General features: G+C 37.5%; 2 protein-coding genes across 2 annotated transcripts in view; one reads left to right on the top strand and one right to left on the bottom strand.

Annotated features, from left to right (window-relative positions):
• The window catches only part of LOC139987947 (photoreceptor-specific nuclear receptor), a 29,340-nt gene extending 16,083 nt beyond the window's left edge, over window positions 1–13,257 (top strand). Inside the window, exons 5-9 of the mRNA XM_072004777.1 lie at window positions 4,109–4,223; window positions 10,557–10,672; window positions 10,817–11,028; window positions 11,392–11,680; window positions 11,923–13,257. Of these exons, the coding sequence (XP_071860878.1) occupies window positions 4,109–4,223; window positions 10,557–10,672; window positions 10,817–11,028; window positions 11,392–11,680; window positions 11,923–12,161 (971 nt within the window). The 3' untranslated portion in view covers window positions 12,162–13,257. The remainder of the gene's footprint in view (window positions 1–4,108; window positions 4,224–10,556; window positions 10,673–10,816; window positions 11,029–11,391; window positions 11,681–11,922) is intronic.
• Window positions 7,256–9,343, bottom strand: LOC139987946 (uncharacterized). The gene has a single exon (XM_072004776.1). It carries the CDS (start codon window positions 9,341–9,343, stop codon window positions 7,256–7,258), a length of 2,088 nt encoding a protein of 695 aa, XP_071860877.1.
• Window positions 13,258–18,699: the final 5,442 nt, after the last annotated feature.

The raw sequence follows: 18,699 nt of genomic DNA, 5'->3' as shown, positions 1-18,699 counted from the left end.
TCCAATCAATATATCTAAAATCGTCACCTGTATTGATATAATCATTCCATAAAAATTCATATCACGCTTTAAATACATTTTCCATTTCCATCAGGCGGAATAATCAAAAGTCTAGGTAACCGATCTACCATCCCGTCCATTTATCGATGGCACGTCGTTTCGCCAGGCGTAATTCCTCGTAATTACAATCGTTAATTTTTCTCGTTCGATAAGCAGAGAAACTTCTCCATCCGGTGTGAACCCTTCCCATGGTGTCGGCGTCTACGACATGCAGTTTCACACCAGGGAGATAAACGCCCTTTTACAGATCGTTTCACTCTCATTTGCGTGAAGCTCACCGTGGGAGGTCTGCCTCCCTTTTTCACTTTGCTTCTTCCGCATTTTCTGTCCTTTCTTTCTCGCCCACCGTTATGACACAATTTGCTGTGCTCTCTTTCTCTGTACGCCTCCGCTAACGGATTCCTTGTCATCGTGCGATACACGCGCGTCCCTTGAGCAGACGCGAGGAAAGGGCGCGCGCCAGACAACGAGGAGCGCGAGGATTTTTGCGTACAAGGATCGGTCGCACGTTGCATACGTTTATTTCCCCCAATTAACCCTTCGGGGCTTGGCGACGGCCACGCGACCGTCGCTAACGACCGCGGTGTTTACGACGCCCGACATCGTTTTCGCCCGTCGCGGCCAACCGCACTATTCTCTGCATGCGGCATGTCTTCGCCGCGTGTTTCATGTTTTGCCGCTTTGCATGCGCGATTTTCATCGGACGCCAACCGCAACACGCGGTAACAATCATTCTAACGGTTGATTTGTGTGTGGTAGATCGAGCAATGACAATTAATATCGCTTTGTTTGAAGATAAATGAAAAGACAATTTCGATTTAGAATTTTAAGTGAAACAACTCTTCTATAAAAAGACTGGAAAAACAGAAACGTGTGTAAATGTGGCCTATCTTTCACCTACGGTGTTCATATGCGTATACATTAATTATAAAACCACCCTGTATTAACATTTTATAAAACTTATCAACAACATAATGTCACAGCGATATCCGAAATCTATTTCCAAGTTAGAAGTTCTCGAGTGAAGTCTCCCCCTAGTGTCCTTAAGTATCCACAACACCTCGAATCGCGGGTTGATGCATTAAAAAAAGAAAATCAAAGGCACGTGGAAAAAGAAGAAAAGAGAAGAAGACAGAGGAAAAAAGGAAAAGGAAGGGGGTGTGTGAAAATAAGCGGACTGAAGAGTTAAAAAGACAAAAGGGAAAGCACGACGCGTTACACACGCGGACAAGAAAAATTTCCCGGGAACACGACCGGCGGAAGGGCGTTTATCTTTTCCGCTGGCAGGGTAAACGGGAGAAAAAGTGAGAGAGCGAGGGCAAAGCAAGGGAAGAAAGCTCCGGGAACAGAAAAAAACGAGAGAGACGGAGAGCCGGATGCAAAAGGCTTGACGAAGTAGGAGGATCCTATTAAGCCGCTCAGCAGGCAGCACGACGCGTAGGTAAAGTGAGCCGCGGCACGCTTTTTATTATTACGAAATTACTGTGCACCCGTGCCACGCTAAAAAGGGGGAAGCTGGAAAAAAAATTCTGCTAGCCATTACACACCACTGAGTGCCCTAATCGCGACGCCATTAACATGTGCCCGACGTCACGAGTCTTCCCTCTTAGGGATGGAATGGATGGAATTGTCGCATCTTTGTGGTACAGCTTTTGCGGGAAGTCGAAGATGTTGACCATCAGTATTTCCTGCTTTGAGACACACTTTTTGAATGAAGATGGAGATTTTCTGGTACTTTTTAGCGATAGGGGAAATGCACGCTAACGTTTATAAGCGTCGGGACACTTATACAGTAGCTCGCGAAAGTATTTGGACATTTTTAGGTACTTTTTATAAATATATTACGTGTTTTATACGAACATTTCGGAACTTCATTAGTACTATATGAAGCTGGACTATGTATATATCATGATATATTGGTAGAGTTTGGAACAAATTTGAGCATGTGGTAAATGATACTGGTTAAACTTCTTTATATTTTCTATCTAATTCATTTCAAATTTCTTTGATCAAATTTAATTTACTATTTCCCTTTAATTTTTACAAATATGTAGTTTTTGCAAAGCTTTGCTGATTTTTTAGGATTAACAACGATTGCTAATTTTTCAATTATCATTATTATATCATCGAAATGGTGCACTGGTAAGTGTCCATTTTATGTTTTGAGTAATTTGGTTTCCTACATTATTTGAAGGCATTTCTGAACATAACAAAGATAACCGAATAAAAGGAGAAAATAAGTGCAGTATGTTCTTCATTCAATGTTATTAAAATATAAATATTCGTGTTATAACTTATTATGAATAACCTTTTGTTGATTTGCCCTCTATAGAATACCAAAAACAATATTGTTTCTTTCGCAGTTGTGTAAATATTTTATGATGCTCTTATCAGACCACACTGTGTGACAATACGAAGAAAGGAACTTAAACATAAATCGCCACACCTTCTACATCAAAATTTAAGTTGAAGTCACTAATATATAATCTTTCGCTTTTCTATTTATGTTAAAATAGAACACTCCAAAATTCCAATTCTCATTTTGCCATTCCATTCCTTTTTTCTATTTATCTTACGATTCAGTTTTATACCAGAACATCCCAATATTTTGTCTATATTTGATATGCTAATATAATCAAAATTTAAATTTAGATATTTAATACACCATTTTTCATTTTCCTGCTTATCCTAAAATTCACTTTTGTAGTGAAACATGCCAAACATCAAAAGAATAATACTTTGTCTTTATTTCGATCCTTAATGTATCCTTATTATCCTTATTGTGCCACTAATATAATCATTTTCGAAGGTCAGAACGCCAAGTTAAGCATTAAGCAAACAAAGCAAAGCTCCTCTTCTTCCCATTTCGATTTCGCGTATTAATTCAATCCCGATGAAAATACACGTCGCTGAAAATACGAGAAGGGAATATTACTCCATTTTCTGGTAGTCTACGGTGCATAAGGTTTCCAGAGGTGGAACCTCGCCTTCCGTTAGCTGGCAGCCGAATGGGAATTATCGAACGGCAATATATACAAACAATAAACGAGGCTGATTCCTACACGTCTGTTAAATTCACGCTTGTCAGTCGCAGGCCACTGGCGTGATATAACGCTGCGTTACGTGAGTTTGACGAGAGGGTGGTGGCCAATCGTTTGTTCCCCGATTAATCTGGCAAGACTCGTCGAACCAGCGAACTCCACTGATATTTCAATAACCAAGAAACTCTACAGGGGAGAGGATATTCCATGTAACGAACGCAGTCGAGAGACATTATCGAGAGACATACCATGAACGACGCTCGATTGTCTGGTTTAGTTGATCGTTTTGTTCTCTCAGAACGGGAACCTTGTTCTTGGAATTGCGCTATTGCATAATATTATACACGAACATTACTTAATTTTAGCTCAACTGGAAAACATGCATCGACGATTATACTGATAATACTTATAAAGAAACTATTATGTTAAGAAATAGAATTATCTAAAATTTAGTACCATGTTTCTTATAGGTCAATTACTATATTAAAAACTATATTAAAAATGTTTCGAAGCGCATAAAGAATGAAAAAATATTTGGAGTTGGTTTATTTATGGATTTAATAAATAAAGATCGTTTAGATGATTTATTAATTTTTTTAATAAATTTCAGATATTTCTATAATTATTATTATTATATTGTTCCCCAAATATAGAACGTTTGTTAACGTAAAATATATGTTGCTTCCTCACCCCTTCTCTGATAAAAATACACGCCACTATTTTTATCATCACGTTCGATACGTCGAAGGAAAACAATAATCTTGATCTGTTATCAATTTGTAAGGTTAAAAACCTCGAACAAGATTGTTCGTTTTCTTGAGGATTGACAAGCAATTAATCACGATGTGTACAATTTCGCAAATTGTGCGCAAATTCCGAAAGACATTACGTTCGATGGCGCTGACTGAAGCGCGCGCGAGGCAGTACACGGAGGCGTGTAATTAATTCGTGGCTGCAATTAACGCCTGTTATCGACGTTACATCGAAGGTGTACGCTTCTGTTTCAGCTGTACAGAATGAACGGCAACCTAGAAACACTGCCACCATTAGACCAGAGGCTCTCGTCGAGATGGACCAGGAACGCGCGCTTCGAGAGGCAGCAGTCGCCGTCGGTGTTTTTGGGTAAGCCACTATTTTTTATCCTTCGCCCTTTTAATTTGCAAATATTTGCTGATATATGCAGCTTCATATAGTTCTAAATAGAATACTGAATGGCTAAAATTATATCTCAAAAATATAATTCGAGTTCATACGGTAGGTAGAGAACGAATTTTTGTGCATCTGTAGAAGATTTAAAGGAACATCATTCCATAAAATTTACATATGCAAAAATATAAGAAATTTCGAAATTACATTACTTGTTATAATACTTAGTAGATGAAATAAATCTTTGCCTACATCTGAGCTTCCTAGTTCATAAAAATATAAATTAGTATAGATATTTGCAATCTGATAATAGAATTCTGTATTTGAATAAATGGACAATCAAGCACTAACTAAAATTTCGTTCTATTAAATGCAGTTCAGACAAATAGAATTCTATAATGAAAGCTACAACCAAAATTTACACAAACCAAGAATTATCTCTATAATTATCCAAGATCCTCGTTCCACTTCTTCGAACACTAAGATATATATTTTCACATATTGGATCCCGCGTTACGTGTATTTAGGTGACGCAAAGGCGCGATGAATCGTCGAATGGATCCATGTGGTCAGTCATGGAGGGGGATTAAAGGTAACAGCGAGGGCTTAACGATCGATAATCGGCGATTCATCGGGAGCAACAACGATAAGAGCAAGAGAGGCGACGACGTTGTTGGCACGTTTGATCTTCTGCTGCACAGCAGCATACTTTTCGCCGTCGTGAGCAAGCGCGCTCGCGACACGCCACGCCGAGCGTGATCTATCATGAAAAATTACCTTTGACTAGTAGCCCGTGGCTGACCGTTTTTCAGGTAACCGAGTACTCAGGTTGGAACTAATGGAAAATCCATAGAGCGCCAAGGGGTGAACGTTAAAAGCGACAGCGAGCGTGCCGACGATGCTCGGCGTCGATAGCCGCAGCTTTCTCGAAATTATCACCTTCTTTTCTCACCGTGTATCTTTTGATATGATTGCTCCAGTTTATTCTTCTATCATTAATGGTCAACTATTAACTCTTTGTAACTTGAATTGTTTCCTTTTCTTGCATATGCAGTGGCTATAAGCTTTTGCACATTTATTGTATTTGCTATAGTATTTAATTAGATCCAGTATATCAATATATTGGCATAATAAATTTCGTATCATTTAGTACTGCTTTCACATGACTACAAGAATTTGATACTGTGAAAGTGAAATGTAGAAAATGGTAAAAAAGACGAAAAATTTATTAAAAGATGTGAATATGTGCAAATACTTATTGCAGGTGTAATTATTCTTTAGATATATACTATATTTTGTGGTTATTCATACGATTATTCCTCTCGAGAATAGGATATTTGAAAATCATTGAAAAGAAATAATTCGGAGATATCTATTGTTCCTTAGATCTTAGAAAACGAGGGAAAATTTAGATAAATATTTTTCAAGGTAAAAGATATTAAATTATTCGACATCACATCAAATTCTTTGCGGTAATACTTGTGAATGGATAGAATTAACCTATTAAGCAAGTCATCCTTTAACTAAAAATTAATGACGGAAAATCAACTTCAGACTAATCGATTTTAATTGTGTTAAATATAAATAGGATATAATTCATTTTTAGCGCGATGTAATATAAAAACAGGAAATCCATAAATATTGTGTCCAAGAGATTCAAAAGCGACGAGTTAACTCATCTTTTCCGATTAACAGGTTAAAGAATTCCGTTCATTCCTACGCAATTATGCACGATGGTATAATTACTCTTTATGATATGTACGAACATGAAATAAAAGAAGAATTTTCTGGTGCATAAAATGTTCGAATATTTTTAGAAAAGCTGGGTTACAGAGGTGGTAATCTGAAGCAGCATTGTACATGAGGTAACAAGCTTAATTTATAGATGGTTAAACGAAGTCAACTGTGCTGACTAATTTTGCAACGATTTATACACAAAGTATTACATTTCTTATATTATGGAATCACAGAAAGATTGAGACGATTCGTGACCCTGTAATTTCTCTATAAATAAACGTTTTGAAACAACACTACGATTCGATAATGTCAGTAAGAATGAAGAGATTGTCGGAACAATCAATTATGGATAATTGTCTTTCGTTAAAACCGAACGCGTACTGAAATCCAGATGAATAAGAAATTTATTTTAGTTTCGTATTTACGTAAATATCAATCTTTGGTGACATCGTAGGATGGTCGCTAATAAGATGTCTCATGTAGTTTAACAAGACGTTTCATCCTTTCGGCCCTTTCTTATCCATTCGCGGCTATATCCGGATATAGATCGAATATTAAAATTGTGTAAGCTCGATCGAGCTTTATTTGCACGTTAATCTTCGATGATAGTGTTGGAAGCATTGCTGACCCACATTTCGGGGGAAATTTCACGGAAGGTGTAGCACAATGAGAACAAGAGAAACGATATCGATATTATGGCCGAACAGAAGAATTAAATTTTCGCGTGAGCTAATTATAACACGCATGTTTTGCATGATCGAGATCATGCTCGTTGAAAGGAATAAATGCTGTTTATTCCAATTATAATAAGTTAAGAAAAAATACGTAGCTGTACAAATCGGTACCAACGGCGACTTCTCGTTAGTTATCGATTCGCGATACGTTCCAGAGCTCATAGAAGCTCTGTCATCAAACTTGTTTTAATCCGGCGCGATTGTTAATCCGCATCGAAAAGCGAAGCTTGACACTTCCATACAAATATATATATATATATTTCCTGCAAATTTTCTGCTGAAATCAATTTATGAAACATTTTATCTTTCTTTTCTTGTATCTACGTTTCTTAGTTCCATTTCTCCGCGGTAGTTACTAGACCGATAGTTAATTATGCAGATTCAGATTATGAATAGACGTTCGACGCGTATGTACTTGTACGTTTTCTTCGTTACGTGTATATCTACCTATATTATTTCTATAAAAGCTATGCGCCTATACACTGTACACAATCTCGTTTTTAAATCTTACTCCCAATTTTCGAATCGATATAAATGCTAATCCATATGATTGTAAAAATCAAGCACAGTGTCCCCTTGAATAATTTGGGCGAATAACGCCCTGGCCCTCGCTCTGGGAGACATCATATGCTTTTCGTTACGCGAAACCCTTTGCAAGGTTGGTGAACCTATATCTGGACTATCTCCTATATTCCTTTCCAAATGATACGTCGATATCGGTGGTAACGCGGATCTCATGTCACTTTCCGACTTGGCAAATTTCTTGATCGGCTCCGTGTACCTGACCGAGTCGTCCTCGTCGATGTCCACGATGAATCCTCGCCCCAGATTCTCCGATTTCGTTTCCCTGATGACAGAAGCGACCCGTCTCTTTATATCCGCCTTGACAATGGCGGCTTCCGTCGTGTCCCTCCTATTAGCGCTCGGAATTTTCGTCACGCTATCCAGCATGTTCAGCAATCTATCGAAGGAGCTACAAATCTCATCAAAAGACTGCTGGCTAAGCAACAGAAATCCGCTCGTTTCCTGTTCCTTCTCTTTCAAAGCGTTCTCCAGCTCAGCCAGATTGTTCTTCATCTCGTTCAACTGCTCCTCGGCAGCCTCGCGGCGCCCTCGTTCTTCAGCCAGCAATAACCCGCTTCGTCTCGTATCTTCGAGAAGACGATCGTGTTCAGCCTTTGCTTCGGCTAACTGAATCTGGATCTTCTGAATTCTAGCAGAATCCTCCGTCTCTAGATCACCCGTCATCTGGGGCGCAACATCGACCTTTATTAATTCTAAATTCTTCGAAGAGGATCTGTCGGTATCAGCCTGAACACTATCCGTGTACGATTGAACATTGTTTTGACAAGCATCGCCCATCACAGGTTGTATGTGAGACTGGAGATCCAAATGGAGAGATATCTTCGACTTGGTCTGACCATTTTGAACAATCTGCTGTTGCTCTTGATGGTGTGGCTGTCTGCTCTTATATGGTGGAACGTGAGGTCTCATTTTCGTTTTTTTCGCGTCATTCACCAGATTAACTGTCTTTCTCCGTGCAGACTGATAAGTCCTCTTATACTCTGTTATAGCGCTACGTGGTCTGATCGGAGGTTTCCCGTGATTCTCGTTCTCGTTCCTCTTTCCAGTGCCGGCTGATACCACTCTTCGATCGTGTTGTGGTAAACCTAGCCATCGGTATTCAGATTTCGTATCAACGTTATTCTCCTCTAGCCTCTTGACCACCTCCTTTACCAGTGCCTCGTTCAAGTTCGCATTTTGTCTAACGTCCAGAATACTCAGAGTGTTATTATGATCCAGTAGTTCCAGAAGATCTTTACCGATCTTATCGGTTAATCCACAGCGCTGCAAGTCCAACGCTTTCAGCCAAAGACTGTCTCTCACTGCTTCGATCAGTTCGATCACCGCCGCGTCACCCAATTGAGGATTATCGTTCAGCGTCAAACGACGTAACCCAGACATTGCCTCGAGATTCGGCTCTTGGTACCTGAGTGATTGCTTCCAAGTATCGTGATAGAGCAACAACTTTTGTCTGCACAACGCCGCTGCCAGGGCTGGCCCACATTTGCACGTTAAGTCGCAGTAGCTGAGATTCAGTGACCTGACGCTTGGGACGTCGGCCACCGTGCGACATAAAACTTCGCAAGAGCTGTCACCGATGTAACAACGCTGAAGAGAGAGATAATGGAGCGTGTGCGTGTGTGATAGACCCACGCAAAGCACCGCCAAGCAGTCTGGCGGAAAAGGGATTCCTTCCAGCTCCAGATTAGTTAGAACCGGCGAATTTCTGACGCACTGAGCCACACTATGCGACAACCATTCTAAAAGATATCGAGACAATACGACAGGTGCCTTGCCCATCGTTCTAGCCTTGTCTTCCGAGTTAATTTCTTCCAATGGTTTCCGACACTGATACCTGCTGCGAACACTAATTGATCGTAGGCTACGATCAAGCGACAGAGAATTTAAAATGGGACCCCAGTCGTCCATTTTGACGCGATCGGTGGTGAAATCTAAACTATGGGGCAGTGTCACGCAGATAACTGGCAAGGGACGAAGATGTTGTTGTTTGCACAGTTCCATGTAGCAGTTGGCGAAGTTTCGGCTTTTCGGAATCGCCATCTTGGATGATGACACGGAAAACGGTGCATTGACCTTGCCTTGGTCAACTGCGGGCTTCGTGGTAGGTGACAGGGTGGCGGTGATCGCTTCGTTCAAAGATGCTGGTTCCTGGTTTAAAGAAACGATCTAGAATCTGCTTTGAATATTTTTGTACATATCGCGTGACATATTGTGTTCTGCCGTTCATGTGTGTCGACGTTTTTCGTAATTTAACTTTAGAAATAAAATAGAAATTTAGCAAAATATAGAATATTTAAAATACAGAATTCTTTCTTTTCATTTGATTTGGTTTATTGCACTAAAGGGACAAAATTGGGCGATGGACAGTAAAGTCTGTATTTCGTTGACATTGAAATTAATAAAATAAAACAGGCTGTATAATTATGTATTATTATTCAAGCTATTGTTAACTAATAGTTAGAATATCTTTAGACAAAAAATAAAATTCTTTTTTTGTCAACAACTGAAGAAAGCATTAATAATGATATTACAAAAATAATGAAAATAATTTGAAATAATATTCACAATATTGAGAATGTTTGAACGCATATATATAATAAATTTCCCAAATTTTGTATAAATGTACTCACTTTCGTTCTTGCTGCCTTGTTGGTACATTAACCGCAATTTTATCACACACCGTCATCTGCAATGTGTCAGCCTTTCCGACAATTACGACTCAAAATTGGTCTCGAAACTTTCAACAACGAATCCGTTCGCAGAAGATACAAATCACGTGTTTCTAGTACAGGACGACCTATATTCACCCACCTACCTACCCGAATTCGACGAAGCGAAATTTCTACGCGGCATACGCTAAAAGTATGCAAACAAAACTCGCGAGTGAACAAATTAAAGTTGCTGCGGGTCGTACACACAATCGATGCTGTTTGTCGAACCTCGTTACTTTAATAGCGCATCAATCGAATTTGAGATTCTAGATTAATTTTCATTTTATGCGAAATATATGAAATGACTAATTAATAGTTTTCCATAGAAATTTTATAGATTTAGATTTGCGTTATTGGAAATTTGAGAAAAAATAATTTTTAAATATAATTCACATTATAAATAAAGGAAAATAAGAATCTAAACGAATGGTAAAATAATTGTAGGAAAAAACTATAACATTTAATTATATATTAATTTATTATTTTTTAGAAATGATTTGACCAAGATTCTAAATAGAATTCTGTAAAATGTGATTTTTCAGACCACCTGTGTCTTTAGCTATGGCGAGATACACGACACCATTGCCTTTACCCACCGTTGCGCCGACAACAAATTCGACGAATCCTCCAACACCACCACGGCAGGATAATGAAGATGGTATTCATCCATTTTATCTCTTTTCTATTAATTAAATATATAAGAAAAAGATTTTCTAATAAATACTTTTTTATTCTTTTCCTTTTATTTTGATGAAAGTAATGCATGCTTGTTTTAACAATGGGTCATAATATTCTGCAACAGGAAATGCATCTGAAGATAGTATAGACGTAACAAATGAGGAACCATTGACACCCCAAAGAAGCGGTTGCACACAAATTCCACCTGTGATCCCCTCGTTATATTCGCCTGCTAGTGCTGAAACGGTCTACGAAACCAGTGCTAGATTGCTTTTCATGGCTGTAAAGTGGGCCAAGAATCTTCCGTCTTTCGCGAGTTTGCCTTTCAGAGATCAGGTACCATGAAACATTCGACTTCTTTTCTTACTTTTCATCTTAAACGCAATCGAACACAGAAAATAACATTCTTCCATTCTAATAATTATTGATTATTCGTTTTATCGATAAATGAGCCTCTTAAAAGCCAAATTAATCAACTTCAATTTTTCTCAATTTCTTAATTTATCAAGAAATTTTGCCAGAAAGTTACCAAAATCATCTTTTCCTTTTCTATATTTTCTGAGTTTTTTTATATTTTTATTTATGACGATTATGTGCAGAGTTCAAGATTGAATGTTAAAAGTTTAAAGTTTTAGTAATTCAAATAATTCCATTTTATTCTATAAAATTTGATAATTGAAATCACGGTACTCGTGATAGGTGATACTTTTAGAAGAGGCCTGGTCAGAGCTTTTCCTTCTGAACGCAGTACAGTGGTGCCTTCCACTCGAATCGTCGCCTCTCTTCAATTCCGCGGAACTGACTGCCTTGACTCTGTCGCCGCATCCGCACCCTCATTCCGGAATCCATATGCAAACTACCACGGGCAAACCGAGTCAAGTTGCAGCAGATGTGAGGCATTTACACGATACCTTGCAGAGATATAAGGCTGTCATGGTTGATCCTGCTGAATTTGCTTGTATGAAGGCTATAGTACTATTTCGACCAGGTTCGTAGTAAAATTAATCGTCGTAGAAAATTGTAGTCGCGTACCAGACAACGAAATATCAAGTTCTGATTATTCAATTATTCTTCGTCAATTAATTTACCTGCACTATCATTGAATCATTACTGATTGATATGTTTATCCTTCTATTTTTTTTTTTTTTTTTTAATCGAAGATTTATATTTTATTGTAAAATAATAGAACACAAAATCCAAAACGGAATTTTCATTTTTTTTTTTTTGCAGAAACCCGTGGCTTAAAGGATTCCAGTCAGATAGAAAACTTGCAGGATCAAGCGCAAGTGATGTTAGGTCAACACGCTAGAGCGCAGCAACCAGGAAGTCCAGCAAGATTCGGCAGATTATTACTGTTACTGCCGTTGCTGAGGACAGTGCCAGCATCGAGGGTGGAACTGATATACTTTCACAGAACAATCGGCAACACTCCAATGGAGAAAGTCTTGTGCGACATGTATAAAAATTAAAGATCATTCTTCACCGAAATTTCACCCGGAACAATTAAAAAGAAACATTTCACGAGAATTTTCGAATAATCGATTCTTGTACAGTGACACATTAAAATCAGAACAAGTGAAATTTTACCGACTTCATAGTATTGAGAATAATTTTATTTCTGTAAGGTGTTCGTTGCATTCTGTGACATAGTTCACATTTTTCCATTAAAATAAAACCTCGAACGTTAAAAAATATAAAAATACGCGAAGTATTCGACATCGTAATCGAATCGTCACCAAAGTAAACGTATCGCTGATTTGATCGAGATTCCTTTGTAGTACCTGTACCTTCGGATACAGTATATAAAAGAACACGAAGGACTTTTCTTTGCGAGAATATATAAGTACGCGAACGGGAGTGCAGCGTAGACGTTGAAACTATTCATTCAACGACAGATTTGAAAAAAAGACTAACTGGTATGAATAAACAATTGAGCCGACTAAATAATCGAGAACGATGTGTGAAAGCTTTGGCCTAAGGACGAAGCCCCATGTATGACCCTTTAATAAATTCTTCGCCTCGTCTAGTGATTTCTTTCTACTAGATCGGGGTCGAGTAACGATGGATCCTTCGAGAAAAGTAACGAATCGATAAGTGCAGTATTTAGTTTAATGATTCAACGGTATCTAAGTGAAACGAGGGATACTCAGTTCTGACATAAAGATATAGATATATACACATATTTATTTATTATAAAAATGTTTATCGAACATTAGGTTCGACGTGTTGACCAAGTCGTTTCATCTTTCAGTTTTAAGTAGTCAATTTTATACGAATCACACTAATGACAAAAAATTTCCCTGGAGTAAAGAATTTTTATTTAATTTTTCGTGAATTTTTTTAACGTATTATTTATGTTCACTGAAATATGTAAGATAAGATTTTGAATATACTTGAATAACTGATACGAACTTTCGGACAGCTGTAAAAAGATACACGTCTGTGCTTTTCTTGTATATTTCGTGTTGTGATACTATTTGCTGTAAAAGTCTAGATACTGAGTCACATGACATATATTGTAATGATTACCTAACCACTTGTAATAAAAGTACACATGCGTAAGAATCGTCGAGACGCCCTCCTATCAACCCCTTCCATTGCGATTTATTTACAGATCATCATGTTAAAATTTACAATTTCAATTTTTGTTTGGACGCTATAAATAAAAATTTATACTTTTATTTATATTTATTCTATTTACATTATTTACATTAATATATTATACATATATTATATATATTACATATAATATATTACATATATATACAATCTATTTACAATAATATCAATAGAACTGTGATTTGCTCCGGAACAGAAGTCAAAGATCCGAGCACCCGTACTACTTTAATTTCTGTTTATTTAACGGAGGGTAACACTAGCGAATCCCGGCGAATCGAAATTTGACGCTAACCCCGAGTCACGGTGGTTGTTGCATAAACGTACATATTTATTTATCACCATATAATCCCTGACTTTCCCTCGGGGGTTTTGCCACATGGCAGTTTGACGATCCCCAACGGAATTACCCCCTCGGCCGCTTATAAATTACATCGAGGCTCGAGCAAGGTTTAAGGGCCTGCTTAAGTTGTCAAAGCAATCGGAGAGTTAAACGCCCCGGCACGGGGGCGAGAGACTTACCCCTTAATACTTTTTCGATCGGAACCCGCTTTCTCGAATCGGCCCTCATCTGAAAATCACTGCTCGATATTTATTCGGTTATACGCGTCTTTTGTACGTTTCCACCGTGCGTGAACGTGTTTTTGGAATTATACAGGGTGCATTGGAATTATTGATAAGAGGATTAATCGAGTAATTAAATTTTTAATCCTTTCAGAAATCTTTTTAAGTTATGGAAAATTTGGTTTATTATTTGAAGAGCACACGAGGAAAACATAACAAGTCCATTTTTCTTAATTAAATAATTAAATATATGTTCGTGGTATTTATAAGGAAGTTTTCTATCTTTTTTTTAAAAAAAGGCGTAAAATCACCATATTAATCGCTTGTATATTATATTAAATAGAGTAAGCTTAATCTGACAAAATGATAAATCACTTTCTGCACTACAATTTACGTCGAATAAGTTTGATCTCTGCTTAAATGGTCCACAGGTTAGAATAACTGTAAAAAACAAAAATTTTATTCTCTTACTACATTTTTTTTTTTTTTCTTAATGTATTTATCTCAATTTTTCTTTATCATATAAGTAAATAGAAAAGAAAATTTCGTGGACAACGCATTCGATTAAAGACAACAAATAAATTGAAACGAAACTATAAGGGCAATAGAAAACGCGCGTATTACGTGGAAATGTGCAGGAAAGAACGACGCAGAGTGGTACTCACAGGTATCTGAAACCGTTTTAGAATTGAATTCCGCTCGCTCCATATCCGAATCAATTCCTAAAACACGCGTTTGCTTCGTGACGCCGGGAACTTTCAAGTCAAGCGTCCTCGCGCTACGGCACGTAACGAATTTCGATATCCCGATGGCTCGAGCACAAAGAGAGAAAGGGGTTGGAAAGGCGGCGCGCGGGTTACCGAGAGGGCATTCGGAGGAGAAAGGATGGACGGTCATAGTATTGACTCGCTTTTGCGGATGCAGGGGCGGAGTTTTCGACCTCTCTCCCTTCTTCCACCTTCCGGATCCCTCACTCTACGTGTATCACTCTTCATCCTGCATTCTTTTTCCTTCTTCGACTCATTTTCCTCCCTATAAATATACTCCGCCTCATCCCCTCGATCTCTTCTCTCCGTCATTCGACAATATCCTCTTTCTATTTCTATCCTTCTTCACCACATAACAAACCATGTTTCCGCTTTTTTATTCTTTTCTTTCCATCTCACAAACTCCCATCCTCTTTCTTTCTCAATCTCACTTGTCCCCTTCTCTCTCTCTCTCTCTCTCTTTCTCTCTCTGTTACTCTTTAACATATCTATCTCTTTCTCAGTTCTCCTTGTAATGGTACGGAACAGAGGATTCCCCTGTTTCTGTCACTCTCTTTTTCACCCCCACCCCTCGTGAATGCAGGCGGTCGGGGTCGAAAGGGGATGACTCGTCGCACAGGGCTGTCAAACCCCCACCCACGCAACGACAAAACTCCCGTTGAAGGGTGACCCAGCAATGGCGGCGGGACTTGTTGTATTTCGCTTTCGAGGTGAGCTCCATTCCCTTCTACCTTCTCGATCCCCGTGGCAACCCCTCCGCAGCCGGCCAGGCTGGGAGGGCGCTCCGCTAAAATGAAACTGAGTGGGTCGGAGTGAGGAACCAGCACCGAGACTAGAACACGCTCGAACGAAACGAGACGGAGGAGTCGAAAGTAGCGGTGTGCGACGAGGAGAGACCGAGGAGGGTGGCTGGAAACGAGGAAGATCGAACAGCGGCAAGACAGAGAGGAAACGAGACTCTATATCGCTCGGAAACAGCAACCTCCATTTATTTTATTACATTATCATACCAACTAGGCGCTCGATAAGTGGGGCTTTAAAGCGATGGTTCTCAAATCGTTTCGCATGGAACTTTTACACCGTGAACTTCGTCGCGAAAAGCAACCTCGTAAGTCAATCTTCGCTCCTCGTCGCCTCGCTGCAAAAAAGGCTGCAGCGAAAGTTAATGAATGTTTCGTAAGAAAAATCAATCAATGAGTTTAAACATTCGAGTGTGTTTTCTGACGAGGAATTCATTCGGAATTTCCTTGCTATTTTGGAATAAATAAATCCGTGGTAATAGATGTTTCATAAGATTATTAGGGTTAAATAAGATTTGGAATAGATTGAAATTTCGCAATTTTTTCTTTTATATTAAAATATGTCTTCTCTTATCAAGACACATAGTTTGATAGATTAAAATTGAATTGAAATTTCGTAATTTTTTGTTTCATATTACAATATGATTTCTCTTATCAAGACACAAATAAATTACATATTAAATTATCTATATCTTAATCGTATTTAACATCATACATATTAATATCTACGTAAATATGGATACATTTCGAATCGTAAAAGTTAAATGTTTCTACTAAATCTTAACAAAATCGAGCCATAGTAAAGATAGGTAGTGGAGGCAACAAATACATTTGATTTTTACGAAATTCGAAGGGTGCATTCGCTTCAATTGCCAGGAAAAAAGGATTCGACGTATTTGCTTCACGCTGACGCGTTCAACTCGAACGCGTCTGACGAACAAATCAGAACGAATTGTTCAGCCGTTAAGTTGGATTAAAAGCAAAGTCAGCGACGTACCTGTTTCTCTTTGGACCATTGTCATTTAATGACCATCGATTATCGTCGCGAATTTAAACGAAGCAAGCGCATAATTACGCCGTAGCATTTGTCGGATTCGTTGCCCGCTGTGAACACGCGAACGATTTAATTGAAAACAAGCATTCGACCAGCGATTATTTTCCACCATCTCTTTTGTTTGACAAACGCCAAACAAATAATTATAATTCATCGTATAGTGCCAAATATATTCGAGAGTCCTAATTATAATTCATTCGTACGTTTTGGTGAAATTTTAATTAATTGGCAACTTCATCCCATAATTTGGATGTAAATACTTCTAGAATTTTTTAACATTGATAATGTATGTTGTTGAAATAAGTTTTTAGATTTAAATGTAGATGTTTAACTGAAATATTTTATTGTAATCAATGCTATTGAATGTGTTTCTCCAGGCGTACGATTTGTACTAAAAATAAGTTAAATTGTGTATTATATATTATATTTAAAATTTCATTTAGAGTTAATAGTTGAAATTACAATTAGTAAGTATACATATGAATGATATAAGAAAATGTTAATTTATAAAAAAACGTAGAAAGTGATACCCCATTCGCTCAGTTCATGTTCCACGATAGGGACAGTCTATTACGATTTGCAGAGGAACGTGGAAAAATCCCCGTAAATTTTTTACCCGGTCCAGCTTGAACTCTAGAATTTGCTAGGCTGGCTGACGTTTAAGAAATTTGACTTTCTTCTCACGTATATCAGAGGATTACCCAAGTATTCGCCTTCGACCGGTACGACCACTTCATTCGAGATATCCACAAATAACAGACGATTCATCCCTTCGATCTCCTTGTTTTTCCCTTCTTTAATTTCGCCTTTTTCAGCTTCGCTCAAACTCACCACAGAATATGGAGTTGCTTCTTCCCTTTTTACAATATCGTTAAAAAAAGATCTCGATCGAATCATTTGAAGGTTTAAAAAATATCAAGGTTAAATGTCATATCATTTATAGAATTTACATAAAACTTTTCCAGATACTTGACATCATTTCGTAATACATATTCAATTCTTTAGATACTTTTCTCTTAATTTTCAAATATACTCTAAAGTTATTCACATTGATTCCCTTTTTATACCGAAATAATAAGATTAGTTATATTGAAATATTTATAAGATCTTATTGCAAACAGTGGTAACAATTATCACAAAATTATTACTTAACTTTGTTAAACTTTTGGGCATTTGCAATCAATCGCGTTATTTATCGTTTCAATTTAACGATAAAATTTTTTCAAATATAAGAAGTCATTTTTCTTACTGAAACAAAGCTTCGATTGAATCACAAAAATTCGAAGATCATAATAAGATGCAATACTATATTTCGTTTTTTTATTTATATCATTTATAGTAAAATATGTGGATCTAATAAGTGTATATGAAAACAAGAAATAATTTTTTAGTCGTTGAAGTTGCACAATGTTCGAATAATTAGTTACGAAGCAACGTGTTATTTATTCGACGATTGATCGAGGTAAAACGTAGGAAAGATGTTTCTAAGTGAATGCTCCTGGGAAATGAAGCTGCATCGGTCAGAGGAGACTGTCGGACCACCTTTACCCCCTTGTCCTCTCTTATTCCACTCCCTCATCCTCCCTCTCCCGTAAAATCAATAGGTGCGTCGGCGTCCAGCACGCTGGGAATTCTGCTATATAACCTCGAGCGATTAACTAAAATCGATCAAACACGACGCGTGTCGAATATAATGAAATAAATTGCACAATTCTGTTGAATCAGAAGAAATGATGATCTCTGACCAGATTTATAAATCCGAGCCTAGAGTTTTATTCAAACTACTTTTAATGTAAACTATTTTTTCAATCCACGATTTTAAAGTTGAAAATTAACTTCAATGTTCCGATACGATATGGTGATTTAATAAAATAATATAACATCCCCTCGCCGCAAAAATGATACAACTCGAAACATATTACAACTTATTATACTTTAACAAAGTCCTGTAAGTTCCCTTAAATTGTATACGGTGGAATGACAAGATGACATTTAATATTGTTTTATAAATATTATCCCTATTTTCAAATAAAATTAATTAATGATGTAATATATTCTTATATTTAATGAAAGTTTTTTGCAATTTCTGAAATATCAATATTTCCATTTAATTGTCTTTGTACTTTCGCAGCAAAGGATTCATTCACAGTTCAATATTCAATTCATTATTCAATACATTCAAGGTGTGAATATATGTTCTGTATTA

This window comes from Bombus fervidus, chromosome 6 (genome assembly GCF_041682495.2).
Source record: "Bombus fervidus isolate BK054 chromosome 6, iyBomFerv1, whole genome shotgun sequence".
Taxonomy (NCBI): domain Eukaryota; kingdom Metazoa; phylum Arthropoda; class Insecta; order Hymenoptera; family Apidae; genus Bombus; species Bombus fervidus.
The sequence above is the reverse complement of the archived record's forward strand: the minus strand, read 5'-3'. Positions and strand labels throughout refer to the sequence as shown.